Below are 17,956 nucleotides of genomic sequence, written 5' to 3'. Positions count from 1 at the left end.
CTGGTGTCCATCAAAGGCCTAAGCCTCCCTCCAGGAAAGGGAAGGGCGCTGCCACTTCTGCTCCTGTGGCCACCCAAGTTTGCTAATCCCCTTTCCCTCCTGCAGATCTTGACAGTGTCTGGGCCGCCTGAAGGAGGGACTCGAGTGACCATCCATGGTGTGAACCTGGGCCTAGACTTCTCCGAGATCGCCCATCACGTGCAGGTGGCTGGGGTGCCCTGTACACCCCTCCCGGGGGAGTACATCATCGCTGAGCAGTGAGTCTCCCCAAGCTGGCCCCTTTCTTCCTAGGCCTGAGGGTTTGTGTCCAGTGGGAGCCGCAGGGTGGCATTCTCCCCTCTCCCCTGGATTTCCCCAGCACTGACCTTCACCTGTTCCTCTGGTGGACCCTGCCTGCAAAGCCTTCTGCCCACCTCCACCCTCCGAAGGCCTGGCTCGGTTGGATGTCCTGTTCCCTGCCTCCTCTGACATCTCAGCCCCTAGCACCAACGCTGCCACTCCTTCAGTCCCAGGCTCCTCCTTGGTGCCCCCCAGCCCCTCCTCCCCAGCCCCCATTGGAATGCATCCCACATGGTGGGCTGCGGGCAACAATTTGTTTGGAGCGCGGGGCCCTGACAGCAGCTTAATCCGAGCAGGGCCTCCGCTGGAGCGAATTCATTTATTTCACTAAGGGAAATGTCAGCTGGAAATTAGAAAATAGGCATGTAGCAGTGTACCAGTGGACGGGGCTCCAGGAGTGACATATGTTCCAATTTGGGGTGTTCATTTGGCAGTGGTGACCACTGTGGGGTTGGTGGGCAGGAGGTGGGCCCGAAGCTGGGGGGTGGGAGGATGGAAGCGGGGATGCTTCCCCTCAAAAAGAGAGAGGGTGGGGGCAGACGAATCATTCCGTCATGTAAATCAGGTCAAGTCACCCTCTATCCACTGAGAACACAGCTCCCAAGGGGTACTAAGAACATGAACAAGGGCCTGGCTCTGGGGAAAGGCCCTCTTCCCTCAATTCCACCCTCTATAGCCACAAGTCCTCTCCCCCCACATCCCCAGAAAAAAAAACAGAGCCACCCTTTAATAGCAACCATGAAAATGACATTGCTTCAACTTTCATCAAGCACTTTCTCATCCATTCTCTCACTTTAATTGGTAAGGACCCTGAGAGGTAGATAGTGTTGTCACCATTGTCTGAGAGAGCAAGACTCAGAGAAGTGAAATGACTTTCTTAAGGTAACACAGAATGGAAACTCAAGTCTCCTGACTCCTAGTTCAGTGCTCTTTCCATTCCATGGCAGTGATGGGGCGCAACTCCTGGGCAGGAGTGACCTGAAAATTCCATGATTCATCAATGTGTGGATTCAAGGATCAGGGACCTCATGTCCATCAGGCCATGGCTCCAGAAAGCCTAGAGAAGGGTCAGAGTAAAAAGGCGTGAATTCCCAGACATAGAGGGCTGGTGTGATGCTTGTTGGCCACAGCAAGAAAGAAGGAAGAAGTCATGAGGCCCGCTCCTTCACTTAGAGCCTTATCCTAGCAAGGAATAAGCCTTGGAGGAAAACCTGCTGGGTCTACAGGAAAGAAATAACCCGTAGTCGTCAAGTCAACTCTCACTCATGGTGACCCCGTGTATGACAGAGTGGAACTGTGCCCCATAGGCTTTTCAATGGCTGCTTTTTTCAGAAGTAGATCTACAGGCCTTTCTTCTGAGGTGCTTCTGGGTGGACTTGAACTGCCGACCTTTTGGTTAGCAGCTGAGTGTGTTAACTATTTACATCACCCAGAGACAGGAAAGGAAAAAAGAAAATGATATAAACAGTGTTTCTGAGCCAGAAGAGAGCGCAAAAGTAGTTGTCGCAGGACCCAGTTGCCTGCAGAGATTCCCTGCGAGCTGAGGTCTTTACAGAGCCCAGCACACTGCCAGACTGGGCCAGGCTTTCAGTCTCACTGACCCAAATTCTCCTTGGTCTCAGAACCTGCCTTGGGCCTCTGGATAGTCCAGTCACCACCTTGGTAGGATGCCACAGGAGCCCAGAGGAAAGGGGCTTCAGCTGAGAAATGCGAACTCCTAGGCAGCTGGACATTGAAATCTCATGAGATGTGGTATTGATGTTTGAGTCTGCACCCTGTATGCACCAGCTTTGAGACCTTAGCAAGCCGTTTGGTCTCTCTGACCCTCATCAGCCAAATGGAAACCCCGATTCCTACTCCACAGGTTCTCAGGGAGGAATCGATAAAATGAAAACATGGAGAATGTAAAGTGCCATACAAACGTAAGAAATTATAGTTCCATTGAGAAGTCAGGTGCTCCACACTTGTCCCATGCCACCGGAAGAAGCAGTACAGAGAAAACCAGAAGTGAGGACACTGGGGAGGGGAAAGGTCCCCTCGGGTCCCAGCCACCACCACGATTACCCTAGAAAACTGCCACTGGATCTCCCCAGGCACAGGGCAGGCAGGAAGGAGCAGGGGCACCCTGGACCTTGGCTGGATGCAGCCCTGGTTTCCCGCCGTGCCAGGCTTATTACCGCTCCTGAGGTTTCAGCATTTGTTAACGTCATTAAGCCTCCATCCTGGGCAGTGAGCAGCAGGCACTGTCGTTACAGATGTCTGTGAGAGATGAATTTGGCTTGACGGGCAGGGTGCAGAGGCCCGGGCGCTGGCAGGATTAGCGGCCATGGTAATGGCTCACCATATGCTTGTGGCTCGCCATCTATCACTCAGCAATTAGGTTAATGTTGGTTAAAGGGCCCCGCTTAGTCTTGCAATCAGCACCCCACAGGTCTGTGGAGGATGGATGGCTCCTGAATAGGACGTTTTACGGGCAATGGGAGGCTGCAGGTTGAGGCTGCAGCTCAACCCGTCCTGGGGCAGAGGCTCCGCGGGACCCTCACCCCCTCATCTGCTACACCTGTACGCTCAGCCACAGCTGGATGGATGTTAGGTGTGTGTGCGCTGAACTTCACCCCGGTGGTGCACACTCATGGGAAGAAGGCACAGTATATGATGTCTACGGGGTCACTGGGTGGTACAAACAGTTAAGTGCTCGGCTGCTAACCAAAAAGTTGGAGGTTTGAGTCCACCCAGAGGTGCCTTGGAAGAAAGACCTGGCAGTCTACTTCCAAAAACTCAGCCACCGAGAACCCGATGAAGCACAGCTGTACTCTGCAACACATGAGGTGGACTCTGTGGCAGTTGGTCACTGGTTACACAAGTCTGTAGAAAGGGTGGTGTGGGAGCAAGGACAGTGAGCTGGGTGTCAGGAGAACGGAGGCCAAGGCTTCGCTCGGCTACTCATAAGCTGTGTGACTTTGGGCAAGTCACTTTGCTCCCTCTTGCTCAAGTTTCTCATCTAGAAAGTACGTATGTAGGAATAGATGCCCTCTCCCATCTCTTTCATGGTCCTTAGGATGTCAGAAGCTGGAAGCTCTAGGCCCCATGGCATCTGCAGTTCCACCACCAGGAGGCACATCTGCAGCCCGATGGGCCTCCAGAAGCACCTCAGACGTGAGGGCTGGAGCTTTGTTGGCCCAGCTCCTCACTGTAAAAGGAGAATATGTAGCCACGTGCAGCCATTGTCTCCCCGTACTGTACAGGGAGCGTAACACTGCCAGGGTCACAGGGAGGAGGCCAGGAAGGTGGGGGCCCCCAGAAATCAAGCCACAGGAACCTTGCAGACTTGAAGGCCTGAAGGAGGAGGAAGCACACACAGACACTCCCTGAGGCAATCAACAACCAGGAAGGCAGTGACGACAAGTGGTTAGCTCTCAGAGCCTTAGGAGCCCAGCCAGGTCATCCCCGCCACCCCTACCAACAGCCTCAACTCTGCCCCAGCACTGCCCCGCGGAGAAAGGCATGGCTGACTTGTCCTTCCTACCCTCTCCCCGAAAGACACATAGAGCATTTAGTTAAATACACAGCAGACCCAGTGGAGCAGAGTGGTCCAAGGTATGAGCTCTGGAGTCGGGCCGACCTGGATTTGAATCATGGCTCTGTCACTGACTGGTTCTGTGGCCTTAAATAAGTTATTAGCATCTCTGAGGCTTAGCTGCGTTGTGAGTAAAATGAAGACAGGGAGACCTGCCTTGTAGGAGAGCCTGAGGATGACTTGAGATCTTTTCTTGCATAGTTCTTGCCACATCATAGCTCAGCAAATTGTAGCTCATATCATTGTTAAAGTAAGAGCCTGCTTTGGCCTAATAGTCATTCTTCAGTATAACCCTTTCCACTCCTTGCAGCCTCACCTGTGTCTTTCTTCCACTCCCCACCTCCCTGAGCTCAGGGAACAAATGCCTGCAACAGATATACTCAAGGCCTTTCGCTTCTCTACCAGCACTGGGTTTTAGGAGAAAAAAAGAGTTAGAGGTCTCCTCTTGTCCAGTTCTTTGGCCCACCAGCCCAGACCCTCGTCTACAGCCCACCCCAACACAGCTCCTCTCCGCACTGCTCTGATGAAGTAGAGCCTCTTTCCATGGGTGAGGGGAGGGACCAGCAGCAGTGCCGAGGAAGGGCCCCATGGTCCAGCACAACCCCCTTCATCGTGACCTTCCAGGTGGGGGTATTTGGAGCCAGTTGCAGGTGCTCAGCCTGACACTCAGGCAGTATCTACCTCCCATCTATTGGTCTTCTCCCAGGGGCTTGTCATCTAAAGCTTATCTTTGGGACATGAACCCTAAGCAGAACACGGTTCCAGAAAAGGCAATGCGTCAAGAGGCTACTACCTACAGGGACATCCCAGGTCTTCTCCTTTTCTGGACAGTCCCCAGGGCCTAGGAGGAAGGGCTCAATGCTACGACAGCCTTCATGTGTTCTCATGTTTTCATTTTCCATGACTTCAAGCCCACGGTTAGTTCTTATTCCTTTTCTTCTCAAGGCTCACAGTAGCAACGAGTGTCCAAGGGGAGGAATGAGGGAGAGGGATGAGAAAGCTCTGATTAGAGGTGAGGGACAATGCTCCCTCTTCTCTCCCCTCTTCTGTGCCCTCTGCCCAAGACAGAAAGCCTGTGCTCCTCTGGAGCAGCTTGGGAGGGCAGTGCAGGGCGTGGTTTGCAGGGCAGCCCAGATCTCTTGTCCCCACAACTGGAGCAGGTGGTATACCAGTACTAGTTGCTGCCAAGTCAGCTCCGACTCATGGTGACCCCATGTGTGTCAGACTAGAACTGTGCTCCATAGAGTTTTCAGTGGCTGTGACCTTTCAATTGTAGGTCACCAGGCAAGTCTTCTGAGGTACCTCTGGGTAGATGCAAACCTCCAGCCTTTCAGCTAGAAGCTGAGCACTTAACTGTTTGTGCTACCCAGGGATTCCAGAACAGGTGCTAGGGCCCAGGAAACAAAAGGAGAGAGTTGTTCCTCCAAGCAGGTAGTAGCATGAAATGAAGCATCTTCTCAAATGCTCCACTAATGAGGTTTAAGGAGACATTTATGTGTAAAATGCTAAGTGATCATCCCCATCGTGTTTACTCTGGATTCATAATTAATTTCTTTATTCAGATTGAAAGGGAAGGAAGAATATTCTTCCCTGTGCACTCGGTACTTTCCCGTTGAATTTAATATGCTCAACGTAATAAGGCAGTTATTGCATGTTAAGTAAACATTCACCAGGAGTGAAAGTACTTACTGGGATTAACCGTTTGGACGGGAATGCAGCTCCGCCACCTGCCATGTGTGTGAGCATGCGGCTTGTTTGTTTAATGCAAGTTATATTACATCAAAATGAAATCTCTGTTTAGTTACCTTCCTTCCTAGAGGAGCTGTTGAGATAAGCATAGCTCGGTTAAACACGGCTCTTCCCCTCCGTGCCAGGACAATGCCGGGGATTAGTGTGGAGGGGGTCTGTTTCTCTGACTCCCCACTAAGCAAGCCTACCAGGGGCATTAGACTGCTGAACTCTGAAATGGTGTTTGGAAGTAGAGGAGAAAATCCTCCCTCTGCTCCCAGGCTCGTTTTTGCTGACCTAGTGGAAGCCTCTTCCATCCACCCCATATCCTGTAATTCCAGGCAGGAGGTACCCCAAGAACCTGGTGTCTCCATTCCTCACCTGTCCTCCAGCTGCCTCCCTTTCTAGAATGCTGCTGTGGCTAAGGCAACCAGTATCTAAATGCACTTGTTGGAACTTATCTCAAGTGCCAGCAGTCATCCCTGGGGTATTGATCTGGGCTTTGCAAGAGAGAATGCCACACGCCTGTCTTCCCTCCAGCTTTCCTGTTAGTGTGAGCCGTGACTTTCAACACCAGGGCTGTGTCACCACACACCCACCAGCTCAGTGCGCTTGGTCTTCGATGAAGTGGGAGTCTAGTGCCAACTGACGGACATCCTAATGAACTGCCTACCCCTTCTCCCATAGCCACAGGACTCTGCTCGCCACATTCCGCTGGGAGCTCCTGTTCTGGGCACTCACTGTCTCACCAGATTATCTGCGTCTTCCCATTTTTAAACTCTCTGCAGGAAACAAACCACATCTGGATCAGCTTAGCAAACAGGCCCTCATCCCTTTTGTAGGGAGAGCTGCAGTGTTTGCTTGTCACATAGGAAAGAACACTAAGGAAACTTTTGCCCCTCAATCTCTTTTTTGGACATGTCGTTTATTCCACAAATATTTATTGAGTACTTACCCAGCACTAGACACTGTGCTAGCCCCTAGGGACTGCGCCCATGCTCGTAGAATTAGATAGTTGAGTGTATCAGAGGCATACAGGGCTTTTCCAGTTGCTGTTGAGCCAATTCCAATTCACGGTGACCCCATGTGCATCAGAGCAGAACTGCGTTGCCTATGATTTTCATTGCCTGGCTTTTGGAGAATAGATCACCAGGCCTTTCTTCCAAGGTGCCTATAGGTAGACTCGAGCCTCCAACCCTTCAGTTAGCAGCCGAGCATGTTTGCCCTGCCCAGGGACTCCACACCGGGCTTTAAGGATGACCTAATCCAGCCCTCTCACTATAGAGATGAGAGACTGAAGTTCAGAGAGGGAAGGTACTTTACCCAAGGTCACACAGCTGGATTGATGATTGAGCTGAGTGTTGGTCCAGTAATAGTTCAAGACTCTGATGAATCACTCATTGATTATGGGTGAGCAAGCGGGGCAGGGATGTCTGCTCTCACCAAGCCTCTCACTGAAAGGTTTGCTGTCTCTGCAGGATCGTCTGTGAGATGGGCCATGCCCTCGTGGGGACCACCTCTGGGCCTGTGCGTCTGTGTATTGGCGAGTGTAAGCCAGAGTTCATGACCAAGTCCCACCAACAGTACACCTTTGTGGTGAGTACTGGGTTCAGGGCCAGGCTTCAGGGGCCCAAGCTGCGGGGGGCAGGCTACAGGCACCCCTCTGCCCTAGACCTTTCTAGGAGGTCTCCACATCCCACCTCCCCAGCCAGGCTGCACCAGGCTTCCTAAAAACCAAGCAGGAAAACAAGAAGGGGAACCTTTGGCATGGCTTCTTTGCAGCCCTGTCTTTCTGGAGTGGGATGGGGCATGTGATTAACAAAGATGTGGAAATGTTGGCGTCTCAGAGGGCCACAGGTCAAAGTTCTAAATAAGGCAAAATCAGGCCTTACTTAGAAAGTGGATCCTAGACATGGGGTGGAGAGAGGCTGACCCTTGTCCCACCAAAGTGATAAAATAAAAAATTAGATATCTTAGTCTAATTCCAGCCCAGTGAGGACACAGCGCCTAAGGGACCTAATTAAACAGGTCTAAACTTTATTTTTTAAACTTTATTTATATATAGCCACATGCTTTGGTTTCTGCCCAGGATATTGTAAGTGGGAGTTTAAAGGAGTTACTGAAAGCAACAGGGATGTGTTATGTGCATGGGACCATGGGAGGGGGCACACTTGAAAGCCGCTCTGTGTGGCTGTGAGGTTACACACACATACACACGCTCCCACTTGAAAACACCTCTCTGTGCCCAGGCAACAGGTGGTAGAATCATGCAGGCTTTCTCCAAGGCTGGCACTGTGTTCAGCCTCAATCAATAACTTGCTTCTGGGGCCCTGGAGCCCTTTTCTGACACTTACCTACACTGCCACATCGAATTCTTCATTAAAAAGCATTAACACCAGTGCATGGGGTTACACCAGCCTTGCTAAGAGTTTTGAAAAATCATTAGACCAGAAAATTCTATTTTCCCAAAAGCATTTTACTGCTCAGTCTAGGTTTTCAGCCTCTGCCTTCTTGTCTTGGTAGCTCCTCCTCTTTCTTGTACTCTTCTCTCTGGGATCCTGGGATCAGAGAGCCACTGACCATCTACAGCCAGCTGCCTCCATCTCCTACCCAGCACAGACAAGGACTTCCATGAGAAGCCAATGCGAAAGGACTAGACCAGGAGAGATTTGTAGCATGTCAGAGCTGGGAGGCGCTTTTGAGTTCTAGCCCACCCCCTCACTTGTCAGAGGAGGAAACAGAAGCTCAGTGACAAAGAACCTTGCCTCAGAATACACAGCTAGTGAATGGCTAATGCAGACTAGAATCCATGCCTTAGGAGGTGGTTCAGTGGTAGAATTCCCACCTTCCATGCAGGATACCCAGGCTTGATTCCTGGCCAGTGCACCTCATATACAGCCGCTACCTGACTGTCATTGGAGGCTTGTGTGTTGCTATGATGCTGAACAAGTTTCAGCGGAGCTTCCAGGCTAAGTCAGACTAGGAAGAAAGGCTTGACTATCTACTTCCAAAAATCAGCCATTGAAAACCGTATGGATCACGATGGTCTGATCTGCTCCTGATCATGGGGGTGGTACAGGGGCTCGCCACGAGTTGGGTAGACTCAACGGCAGCTACCAACAACAGCAGTTACTGAGTTAAATGCACTTTCCACTACACTGCACTGACAATTCATTTCTGATTTAGGACTGCTGCCTGATACAATTTAGGCTAGATGTCCTTTCTTTTAAGCTTCAGGCTTAATTTTACAACTTAGCTAGCTTGCTAGGACGCCACGGCCAGCCAGGCGCCATCCTCCCCATAACAGCTGGGAAGCCACGGCTAGCGTTTATTGACAGCTCTCTGCAGCAGGCACCACGCTGTGCCCTTCACGTGCTAGGGAGGGACAGAGGGGCATGTACAAGGCCATTAACGGGGATGTTAGCCTCTTGGTGGCCCAACCCAGGCAGGGACTCTTTATTCAGCCTATCGATTTTGTGCCAAAAAAATCAGTACAGGCTCTAGATGGAGAAGCATTTTCAAATTGTTCTCAATTTGTAAATTAATTGATAGATTAGTCAGTGTCACATCTGCCTCTGCATCAGTGTTATGAGCATGATCCTCTCCAGGGGGTTAATTAATTCCAATACTTGGCCCTCCTGCCTTCCCTGGACATACCTGGAGCCTCCTTGTACAGAGGGTGTCAGCTCTGTGTAAGCAGGAGAGCACTTGGTGTTATAAAGGGCAGGAGAAGTACCTCAGCTCTGACCATGAAGACAGCCCCTCCTCCTAGCCCTAAGTGTAGCCTCCATCCCTCCCTTTGGACAAAACCTGAGCTGCCATCATTTCTCTCTTCCTTCCAAAGAACCCTTCAGTGCTGTCACTCAACCCCATCCGAGGGCCGGAGTCAGGAGGCACCATGGTGACTGTCACAGGCCATTACCTTGGGGCCGGGAGCAGTGTGGCTGTGCACCTAGGCAACCAGACCTGCGAGTTCTACGGGTGAGATGGACTCCAAGGCCCTCTCAAAGCATGCACATTCCAGGCGTGTGCCCATGTGTTCCTGGGCATGTTCATGTCTTCCGCCCCATCACCTCCCGTTATGTGCCACTTCCTGGGCCCAGACACCATTCCAGTCTCTGTGAGAAATATACACCACTTGTCAATTTATATCTCATGTATCAGAGAGACTGGATACTTCTAAAAATAATTAAAGTCCCTCCATGAGGGTCTTGAGAACTCCAGATGAAGAAACCTCCCCAAGCTCTTCAGTCCCTATTGGTATCAAGCATAGGAACCTTGGTGGCACTGTGGTTAAGTGCTCAGCTGCTAACCGAAAGGCCAGCAGTTCAAACCCACTGGCCACTGCAAAAGCAAAGACCTGGCTATCTGCTCTTGTAAAGATTACAGCCTAGGAAACCTTATGGGGCAGTCCTGCTCTGTCCCATGGGGTTGCTATGAGTCGGGATCGACTCAGTGGCACGCACCAACAACAATGTGGTGAATTGAGAAATGTGTCAACTTCATGGCCCCAGTTCTTCCTAAGCACACAGACTCCTCCTCTTCTGCATGACAAATAATTAGCCAAGATTCTGCTAAATCTTGGGGATTGGACAATCCTGAGGATTCTGAAAGAATTCGTGAATGAGGACCTGACTGGCCCATTGTTATCTACCTGATAATCTCCTCCTTGGAGTCCCTGGGTGATGCAAATGGTTAACATGCTCTGCTGCTAACCAAAAGGTTGGTGTTTCAAGTCTACCCAGAGGTGCCTTGGAAGGTACCTGGTTAACTGGTCTGGGGATGTACCTCTGAAAAATCAGCCCTTGAAGACCCTACGGAGCACAATCCTACTCGGGCACACGCGGGGTCGCCAGGAGTCAGGGTCAACTTGATGGCAAGCGGTTGATTTTTTCATTTCCTTCTGGGACAATAAACTCCACAGGGGCTAGAACTTAGTGTTCACCTCTACGCATAGTAGGTGCTCAATAAATATTTGTTTTCTGGCTGGCTGAGCAGACTCTAAGCACCAGTTAAATAAGTATTCACATTCTAGGAAAAACCCAGAGAAAAGCAGCTCCCCCATAGCCCATGGAGCCCTACCCCTGCCCCACATTTCTGACCTCTTCTCCAGTTCTCCCCCTCCCTAATCCAGCTAGAGCTGGGTCCTAGGTAAAAGGAGAGCACTGATAAGGGATGTGTCCACAGGGTAGAGCGTGACAGGGTAGAAGAGCACCTCCTGGGCCATACCCTGAAACTGAGCAAAACCTTCTTCAAGGCTGAGGGCACCCTGTTACTATGCCTTTCTTCATAGCCTTCCTGCTCTCTTCCTGTCAGGAGGTCAATGAATGAGATTGTGTGTGTCTCACCCCCGTCGTCCAATGGACTGGGCCCAGTCCCTGTTTCCGTGAGTGTAGACCGAGCCCATGTGGACAACAACCTACAGTTTGAGTACATTGATGACCCCCGTGTCCAGCGCATTGAGCCAGAGTGGAGCATTGCCAGGTGAGGTGGAGGTGGGAGGCGTGTATCCACTGTCACATGGCACAAGCCCTTCAGCCTAAGTGTACCTCCAAGGGCGATCCCAGGGATTTAGGTTCACCAGGGTGGTGCAAACAGTTAATACGCTCAGCTGCTGACCAAAAGGTTGGAGATTCAAGTCCACCCAGAGACACCTCCAAAGGCCTGGTGATCTGGTTCCAAAAAATCAGCCATTGAAAACCCTATGGAGTACAGTTCTACTCTGACACACATGGGGTCACCATGAATCAGAACTGACTCTATGGCAGCAGGTGGCTGCTTAAGAGGGTTTTTACCTAACATGGCCTTTGCTTGTTCCCAGCGGCCACACACCCCTGACCATCACAGGCTTCAACTTGGATGTCATTCAGGAGCCAAGGATCCGAGTCAAGTTTAACGGCAAAGAATCTGTCAATGTGAGTAACCATTAGTTCCTTCCGGCCCTCAGTCAACACAGCTTACTTGTGTGTTTTGCTCTGCGTTAGGCACTGGAGGATCTGGAAGTCAGAGAAGGAGGTTGGCACTCCATAAACATTAGTCACTGCGTGCAGATAATTCCCCCCAGCTGCTGAGACGACTGGGTGGGACGTTTTACTTTACTCCTCTGTACAGAGCTATATGTAATTTTATTTTTTTCCACAATGGATTTTTGTGATTTTAAAAAAGTTGTCTGTATCCTAAGAGCAGAATGTCTGGTATGTTGTCCTGAATTTCCTAGTTTGCTCTACTGGCTCTGTCTTAATATGTTCGGCTAATATTCTCTGAAGCATTATTATATGCATAATTTTAGTCCTGAAGATGCTATGATAGCCATTATTTTTCATATGAACTCCTGTTATTACTGCTTTGACCTTCGGGGGATTAACTAGGCTGAGGTGGAGATGGAGAGATGGCCTTGTATCTACCCTACTACCCTTGACATATTTCCAGCATGCTTGAGGATTCTTTAGGAAACACAGAAACACGTAAAATGACGGAGTGCTAGAATGATCTGGAAGGGCCTCGGGGATCATCTGGTCCAGTGCCCTCATGCCCAGCTGAGGAAACTAAGGACAGAAAGAATGAATGACTTCCTCTGGTCATAAAGGTGGCTAGTGGCAGAGCCAGGCTAGATCCCAAACATCTGGACTTTTCCTAACTAGATGACATGTGATACCATCATGCCAAAGTCAGGGGACGCTTGCACCACACCTTCACTACCCACCATGGACACAGCTTTTTGGGCTAAGTGAGCACGTGCCCTCTTATTCTGAGTCTAGAGCTTGATCCCTGGGCTAGAGTCTATGTTCCCACTTCCAGACTGAGCTTAAAAGCTCCCAGTAGCTCACAACCACCTCCACTCTGTGAAACTCCAGGGCCTAAGTGGAGGGGAGGAGGGTTAGATGCAGGGATGGGAATGGTAAGCTCACACCCAGGAAGAGCAAAGACCACCCTCCAGGCACGTTATGCAGAGAGAAGTTCAGAGAGTGAGTACAAGACTGGCAAGCTGGGCCTACCAAGGCTGCAGCCTGCGTCCTCCAGAGGCCATTTGAAGAGTAGACCAGGCTGGAAGAAGGCCTGTCCCAAGCCCCACATCAACAGTCTGAGAAGGCTCATGTCCCAGGACCCATTCTCAGCACTGCTCAGGAATCCCCCGGCAGTCCCCAGTCCCCATCCCCACCCACCAGGATCCCAGTGTTTCAGGGAATTAAAAAGCACTCCTCCCTGTGGAGAGCTGGGGCCGTTCAGCTCAGCACTGCCTGCCCGGAGTCTGCAGCCTAGGCTCTGGAGAGAAAGCATGAGTGTGTGTGGGTTTTCCATCAAGCCAAGCTCCAGAATGGGAGCTCACAAACTCTGTCCTGTGCCTTCTCTTTCTAGAAGTGGTGGGAAAGAAGCAACAGCCTCCCCCACCCCCCCACCCCCCCCAGCCCTGCTTGGGCCCCATTGCATCCACAGCCCACCTGGGGCTAGTCCTTGACTTTGAGTCTCAAAGCAGCCCCAGTGGGTAGTGAGGAGGGCCAAGCCAAAAGCCGCAAAACCCAGAGGAATGCTTGGCAGACAAAGTGCGGATGCAGCATGGGGCAGGAAGCAAACAGAGTCTGCTTGTTTTGGAGTGATTTGCTTATTCACAGAGGAGCCCAGTTCAGGGGAACTGGAACAGAGCAGGAGGGATGCCCGGTGGGGTGAGGGGTTGCCCTGAGGCTGTGTGTCATGCCCGCAGAGCCCAGGTTTGGGGTCCGTGGATCAGTTCTACTCTAGCCCCCTTGCTCCCCGGGTCTCAGTGTCCCCAGCTGGCACATGGAGGGGACGTAAGCTTCCTAGGGGCTGTTGAACCGTGAGATGAAAAGGGCTGGAATTGGGCACTGGCCCCTAATACAGCACAAAGCCCGCAGTGAGCCTTGCTGTTTGAACGCTCACATTCCTCCCGTAAAGGGAGTGTGCAGACTAGGAGTTGAGACATAACTCCAAAGTCTTAGGTTTTTTTTTTTTTTTTTGCAATTTCACGCACGGTTTTGTTTCCTGTACATGAAGCCTCTGTGTGCGTGTTTGCCAGACACACAACACGTGTGGACCTACCGGGACGGCATGTACTTGAGCAGTCTGAGTTCTCACAGATGCCCTTGGCTGTTGCCGGGACACCGTGGTTCCCAGAGCTGAAATCAAGCCACGCCAAGTGGGAACCAGGAGGAGAGCCGGGAGAGGTCCAGGACTTCTTCCCACGCTGTACGTGCATCCTTTAGTGATTTCTTCATCTGGCTGCAGCCTTGGGTAGCCCCAGAACGAAGCCATCAGACGAGAGAGAGGATGGCACAACTCAGGCTAGGCAGGGCTTGCCCAGCTAGGATTTTGGTTGGGAGGCCAGAGTCCACCAAGAAAGAAAGAACAGTATGAACTCAGTGTCAGAACCAAGGTTGTACCCCACTGCAAGGCTGGGGAGCACTTGGTTAGAGAAGAAAAGAGAACTAAATGTTTAAAGCCTTGCAGGGTCCTTTTTATTCCTCAGTGTATTCAGTAAACATTTGCTGACACCACAGAGCTCAGCTTCACAGCTTCCTGCTGCACACACGCTCACTCACACACTCTATGCTGCTTCTGCCCCAGTTCTTGCCTCAAACTTTCCATGCCAATTGTCCCCAGGACTGCGCTTCCCGCTGCCAGGGGCTCGTCTCCCTATGCCCCGCCCTCTTTGTCTAGCTAAGTCCTACTCATTCTTCAGATTCCATTTTATTTCATTTCTTCCATGGGAAAACACCCAGGAGTCACCCCGCCTTGCTCCAGGCCTGTTGCAGTCAGCACACGCAGACACGGGGCTGTGTACTTGCCCAGCAGGACGTTTATCACATCCGTGTGTGTGACCACGTGTGTGCCCCTGCTGGCATCAGGCCCTTTGCCAGGACCATGGTGTGACTGCTTGTCCAATCACTGGTTTCTCCCTTGGCTGGTGACTATTACACTGTTACAGCCCCAACTCCTAGCACAGAGCCTGGAACAAAATAGGTGCTCAAACAGTTTTGGTAAATGAATGAATGCGGTTAACATGAAAAAAAAAAAATTCACAGCCTTTGCCCTCTAGGGGCTCACCATCTAATGGAGCAGACAAGTAACCTAACAATGGCAGGCAGAAACCAGCGCAGCTGTGAGTGGACTGTGACTCGCACCCTGTGACCAGGGGTCAGGCACTTGGCATTTGAATGCCTGCACTCTGGCCCTCTTTAGGTGTGTAAAGTTGTGAACACAACCACCCTAACCTGCCTGGCACCCTCTCTGACCACGGACTACCGGCCTGGCCTGGACACTGTGGAACGACCAGACGAGTTTGGATTCGTCTTTAACAATGTCCAGTCCTTGCTGATTTACAACGACACCAAGTTCGTCTATTACCCCAACCCGACCTTCGAACTGCTCAGCCCTACTGGAGTCTTGGATCAGAAGCCGGGATCCCCCATCATTCTGAAGGTAGGAGCGCACCAAGGGGAGTGTTGCCATGTGTGGCCACTGGAGAGGGCGCCCTCCTCCCTCCTGGCCTTCCATGTCCTCCCTTCTACCTACACAGACTCCCACCACTGTCATCTCCCTATAGAAGGAGGTCGTTTATAGGTGCTGACCCGCTGAGCAATGTATCTTGCACTTGAGATTCTCAGGAAATACTTTAGAATATTTCTGTTTGTTCTCGTGAGCTGTGGGATCCAGAAGGTCTGCAGTGAGTTAGGAGTAACCATTTCCTTACTGGCTACTCCAGTGGCTATGCTAACCTGCACCTGTATTTCAAAGGTTTTGTTACTCAACCACTTTCATTTATACCCCATGTACTCTCCCTGCAAGATGCCCTGGTGGTGCAGTGGTTAAGTGCTCAGCTGCTAACCAGAAGGTTGACAGTTCAAACCCACCAGCCACTCCATGGCAGAAAGATGTGGCAGTTCACTTCCATAAAGATTAAAAAACAGCCTTGGAAATCGTATGGGTCAGTTCTACCCTGTCGTATAGGGTCTCTCTGAGTCGGAATCGACTTGAAGGCAATGGATTGGTTTGGTTTGGATTCTCCTCCCAATTTCCACTTGTTCAGTGTTTCGTCCCCCCTTCCTCTCTCCCACTTTCTTCCTTCTTCCATCCTCTCCTCCCTTCATTTCCTCTCTTTCTCTCTAAATTGTGGCTGTTAGAAGTCTCCCCAAAAGCTGGCTTTTGGCATCATTTATCGGTTTTTGCATTGCTATCCTTTCCTCCTTAATCTCTCTCTAAACAGGTAATCAACTTCTATGTGCGTGTGTCAATTATTTATATTAAGATTGCTGTTTTCTGCAGGGCAAAAACCTCTGCCCTCCCGCCTCTGGAGGTGCCAAGCTCAACTACACGGTGCTGATCGGAGAGACCCCTTGCACTGTCACCGTGTCTGAGACACAGCTCCTCTGCGAGCCGCCCACCCTCACAGGGCAGCACAAGGTCATGGTGAGCGAACCCTCGTCTTTGAATGCTGCCTCCTCTCCTCACCATGCTTGCGTGATCTGTCATAAAGCAAAGCTCTCTCATCCAGCGAAGGTTCTATTCCTCTGACCTGCCTCACTGCCTGACTCACAGCCTCCATATCTTCTCCCCTCTGTGTTCTGCGTTAAATGGGTAGGAGTTGAGAACACAAGAAAAGGCAGGCAGCTCATCCGCAGGAAATAGTTTTGTAGCCAAGTCTGCACTGTGCGGTTGTGGTCTGCCATGTCCTTCCCAAACCAGCAAGTATTTGATGGCATGCCAGGGCTCTACACCTGTGTGCATCGTGTGTGTCTGTGTGTGTACAATGCACAGGTTCACGTGGGCGGGATGGTGTTCTCACCTGGCTCGGTGAGCGTGATCTCAGACAGCTTGCTGACCCTACCAGCCATCATCAGCATCGCGGCAGGCGGCAGTCTTCTGCTCATCATCGTTATCATCGTCCTCATTGCCTACAATCGGAAGTCTCGAGAGAATGACCTTACTCTCAAGAGGCTCCAGATGCAGATGGACAACCTGGAGTCCCGGGTGGCCCTGGAGTGTAAGGAAGGTAGGTGGAGGCAATCCCACGCTTCCTGGGCCCCTCTGTCTTCACCTGCCTTCCCCCGTTCCTCCCCACAACTACTCCCTTTTCACTTCCAGTCCTCCCACCCAGTGGTCACGCTTCACTTAGACCTCTTTCTCCCCAGAAACTGTTTTTGCCCTTGTTGTTAGCTGCCCTCAAGTCACCCCTGTTCATGGTGCCCCAAGCACAACAGAACAAAATGCAAGTTGCTCCTGCTCCTTCCCCATAGTCGATTGCAGATCAGACCCTTGTTTTGCCCATGTCATTGTTGTTAGTAGCTGTCGGGTCAGCTCTGACTCATGGCGATCCCACGCGTGCAGAGTAGAACTGCTCCATAGCATTTTCAAGGCTGCGACCTTTCAGAAGAAGGTTGCCAGGCCTTTCTTCTGAAGTACATCTGGGCAGGTTGGAACCGCCAACCTTTTAGATAATAGTCAAGCACTTAACCGTTGCACCACCCAGAGACTCTCCTTTTGCCCTTAGGGCCAGAGATTTATGGCTAGAGAATTCCCATTAAGCATACCTATCCGTGAGGACCCTATAAACCAAATCAGACCCATTGCCACCCAGTCAATTACGATTCATAAAGACCCGCTAAAACAGAGAAGAACTGCCCACAGGTTTTCCAAGGAGCAGCAGGTGGATTTGAACTCTAAACCACTGATTAGCAACAAAGCTCTTAAGCACTGTGCCACCACGGAATGCGAAAATTATCGAACAATATAACTAATGTCACATAGGAGTAAAATTATGCTCAAGATAATTCAAAAATGGTTGCAGCTGTACATGACAGGGAACTGCCAGAAATTCAAGCCAGAGTTAGAATGAGGGATATCATTGCTGATGTCAAATGAATCTTGGCTGAAAGCAGAGAATACCAGAAAGATATTTACCTATGTTTTATTGACTGTGCAAAGGCATTTGACTGTGTGGATCATAACAAATTATGGATAACATTGTGAAGAATGGGAATTCCAGAACACTTAATTGTGCTCATGAGGAATCTGTACATAGTCCAATAGACAGTCATTTGAACAGAACAGGGAGATACCACATGGTTTAAAATCAGGAAGGATATGTGTCAGGGTTGTATCCTTTCACCACACTTATTCAACCTGTATGCTGAGCAAATAACCCGAGAAGCTGGATTATACGAAAAAGCACTTGGCGTCAGGATTGGTGGGAGACTCACTAGCAACCTGCAATATGCAGATGACACAACCTTGCTTGCTGAAAGCGAAGAGAACTTGAAGCATTTACTGATAAAGATCAAAGACCACAGCCTTTGGAAC

The 17,956-nt window shown here is 50.7% G+C and overlaps 1 protein-coding gene across 4 annotated transcripts in view; it reads left to right on the top strand.

Moving 5' to 3' along the window:
- The window catches only part of PLXNA2 (plexin A2), a 268,455-nt gene that overhangs the window by 214,569 nt on the left and 35,930 nt on the right, over nt 1–17,956 (top strand). For all 4 annotated transcript variants that reach the window (XR_007513869.1, XM_049858412.1, XM_049858413.1 and 1 more), the window contains 8 exons: nt 106–257; nt 7,123–7,240; nt 9,489–9,625; nt 10,961–11,128; nt 11,466–11,559; nt 14,840–15,079; nt 15,923–16,066; nt 16,415–16,649. Coding sequence is in view for 3 of the 4 variants with exons in the window: in XM_049858412.1 (XP_049714369.1) it covers nt 106–257; nt 7,123–7,240; nt 9,489–9,625; nt 10,961–11,128; nt 11,466–11,559; nt 14,840–15,079; nt 15,923–16,066; nt 16,415–16,649 (1,288 nt within the window). In the remaining variant the exon portion in view is untranslated. The remainder of the gene's footprint in view (nt 1–105; nt 258–7,122; nt 7,241–9,488; nt 9,626–10,960; nt 11,129–11,465; nt 11,560–14,839; nt 15,080–15,922; nt 16,067–16,414; nt 16,650–17,956) is intronic.

Source organism: Elephas maximus, chromosome 18, assembly GCF_024166365.1.
Source record: "Elephas maximus indicus isolate mEleMax1 chromosome 18, mEleMax1 primary haplotype, whole genome shotgun sequence".
Taxonomy (NCBI): domain Eukaryota; kingdom Metazoa; phylum Chordata; class Mammalia; order Proboscidea; family Elephantidae; genus Elephas; species Elephas maximus.
Note: the sequence above shows the minus strand (reverse complement) of the source record. Positions and strands in the feature narration are given on the sequence as shown.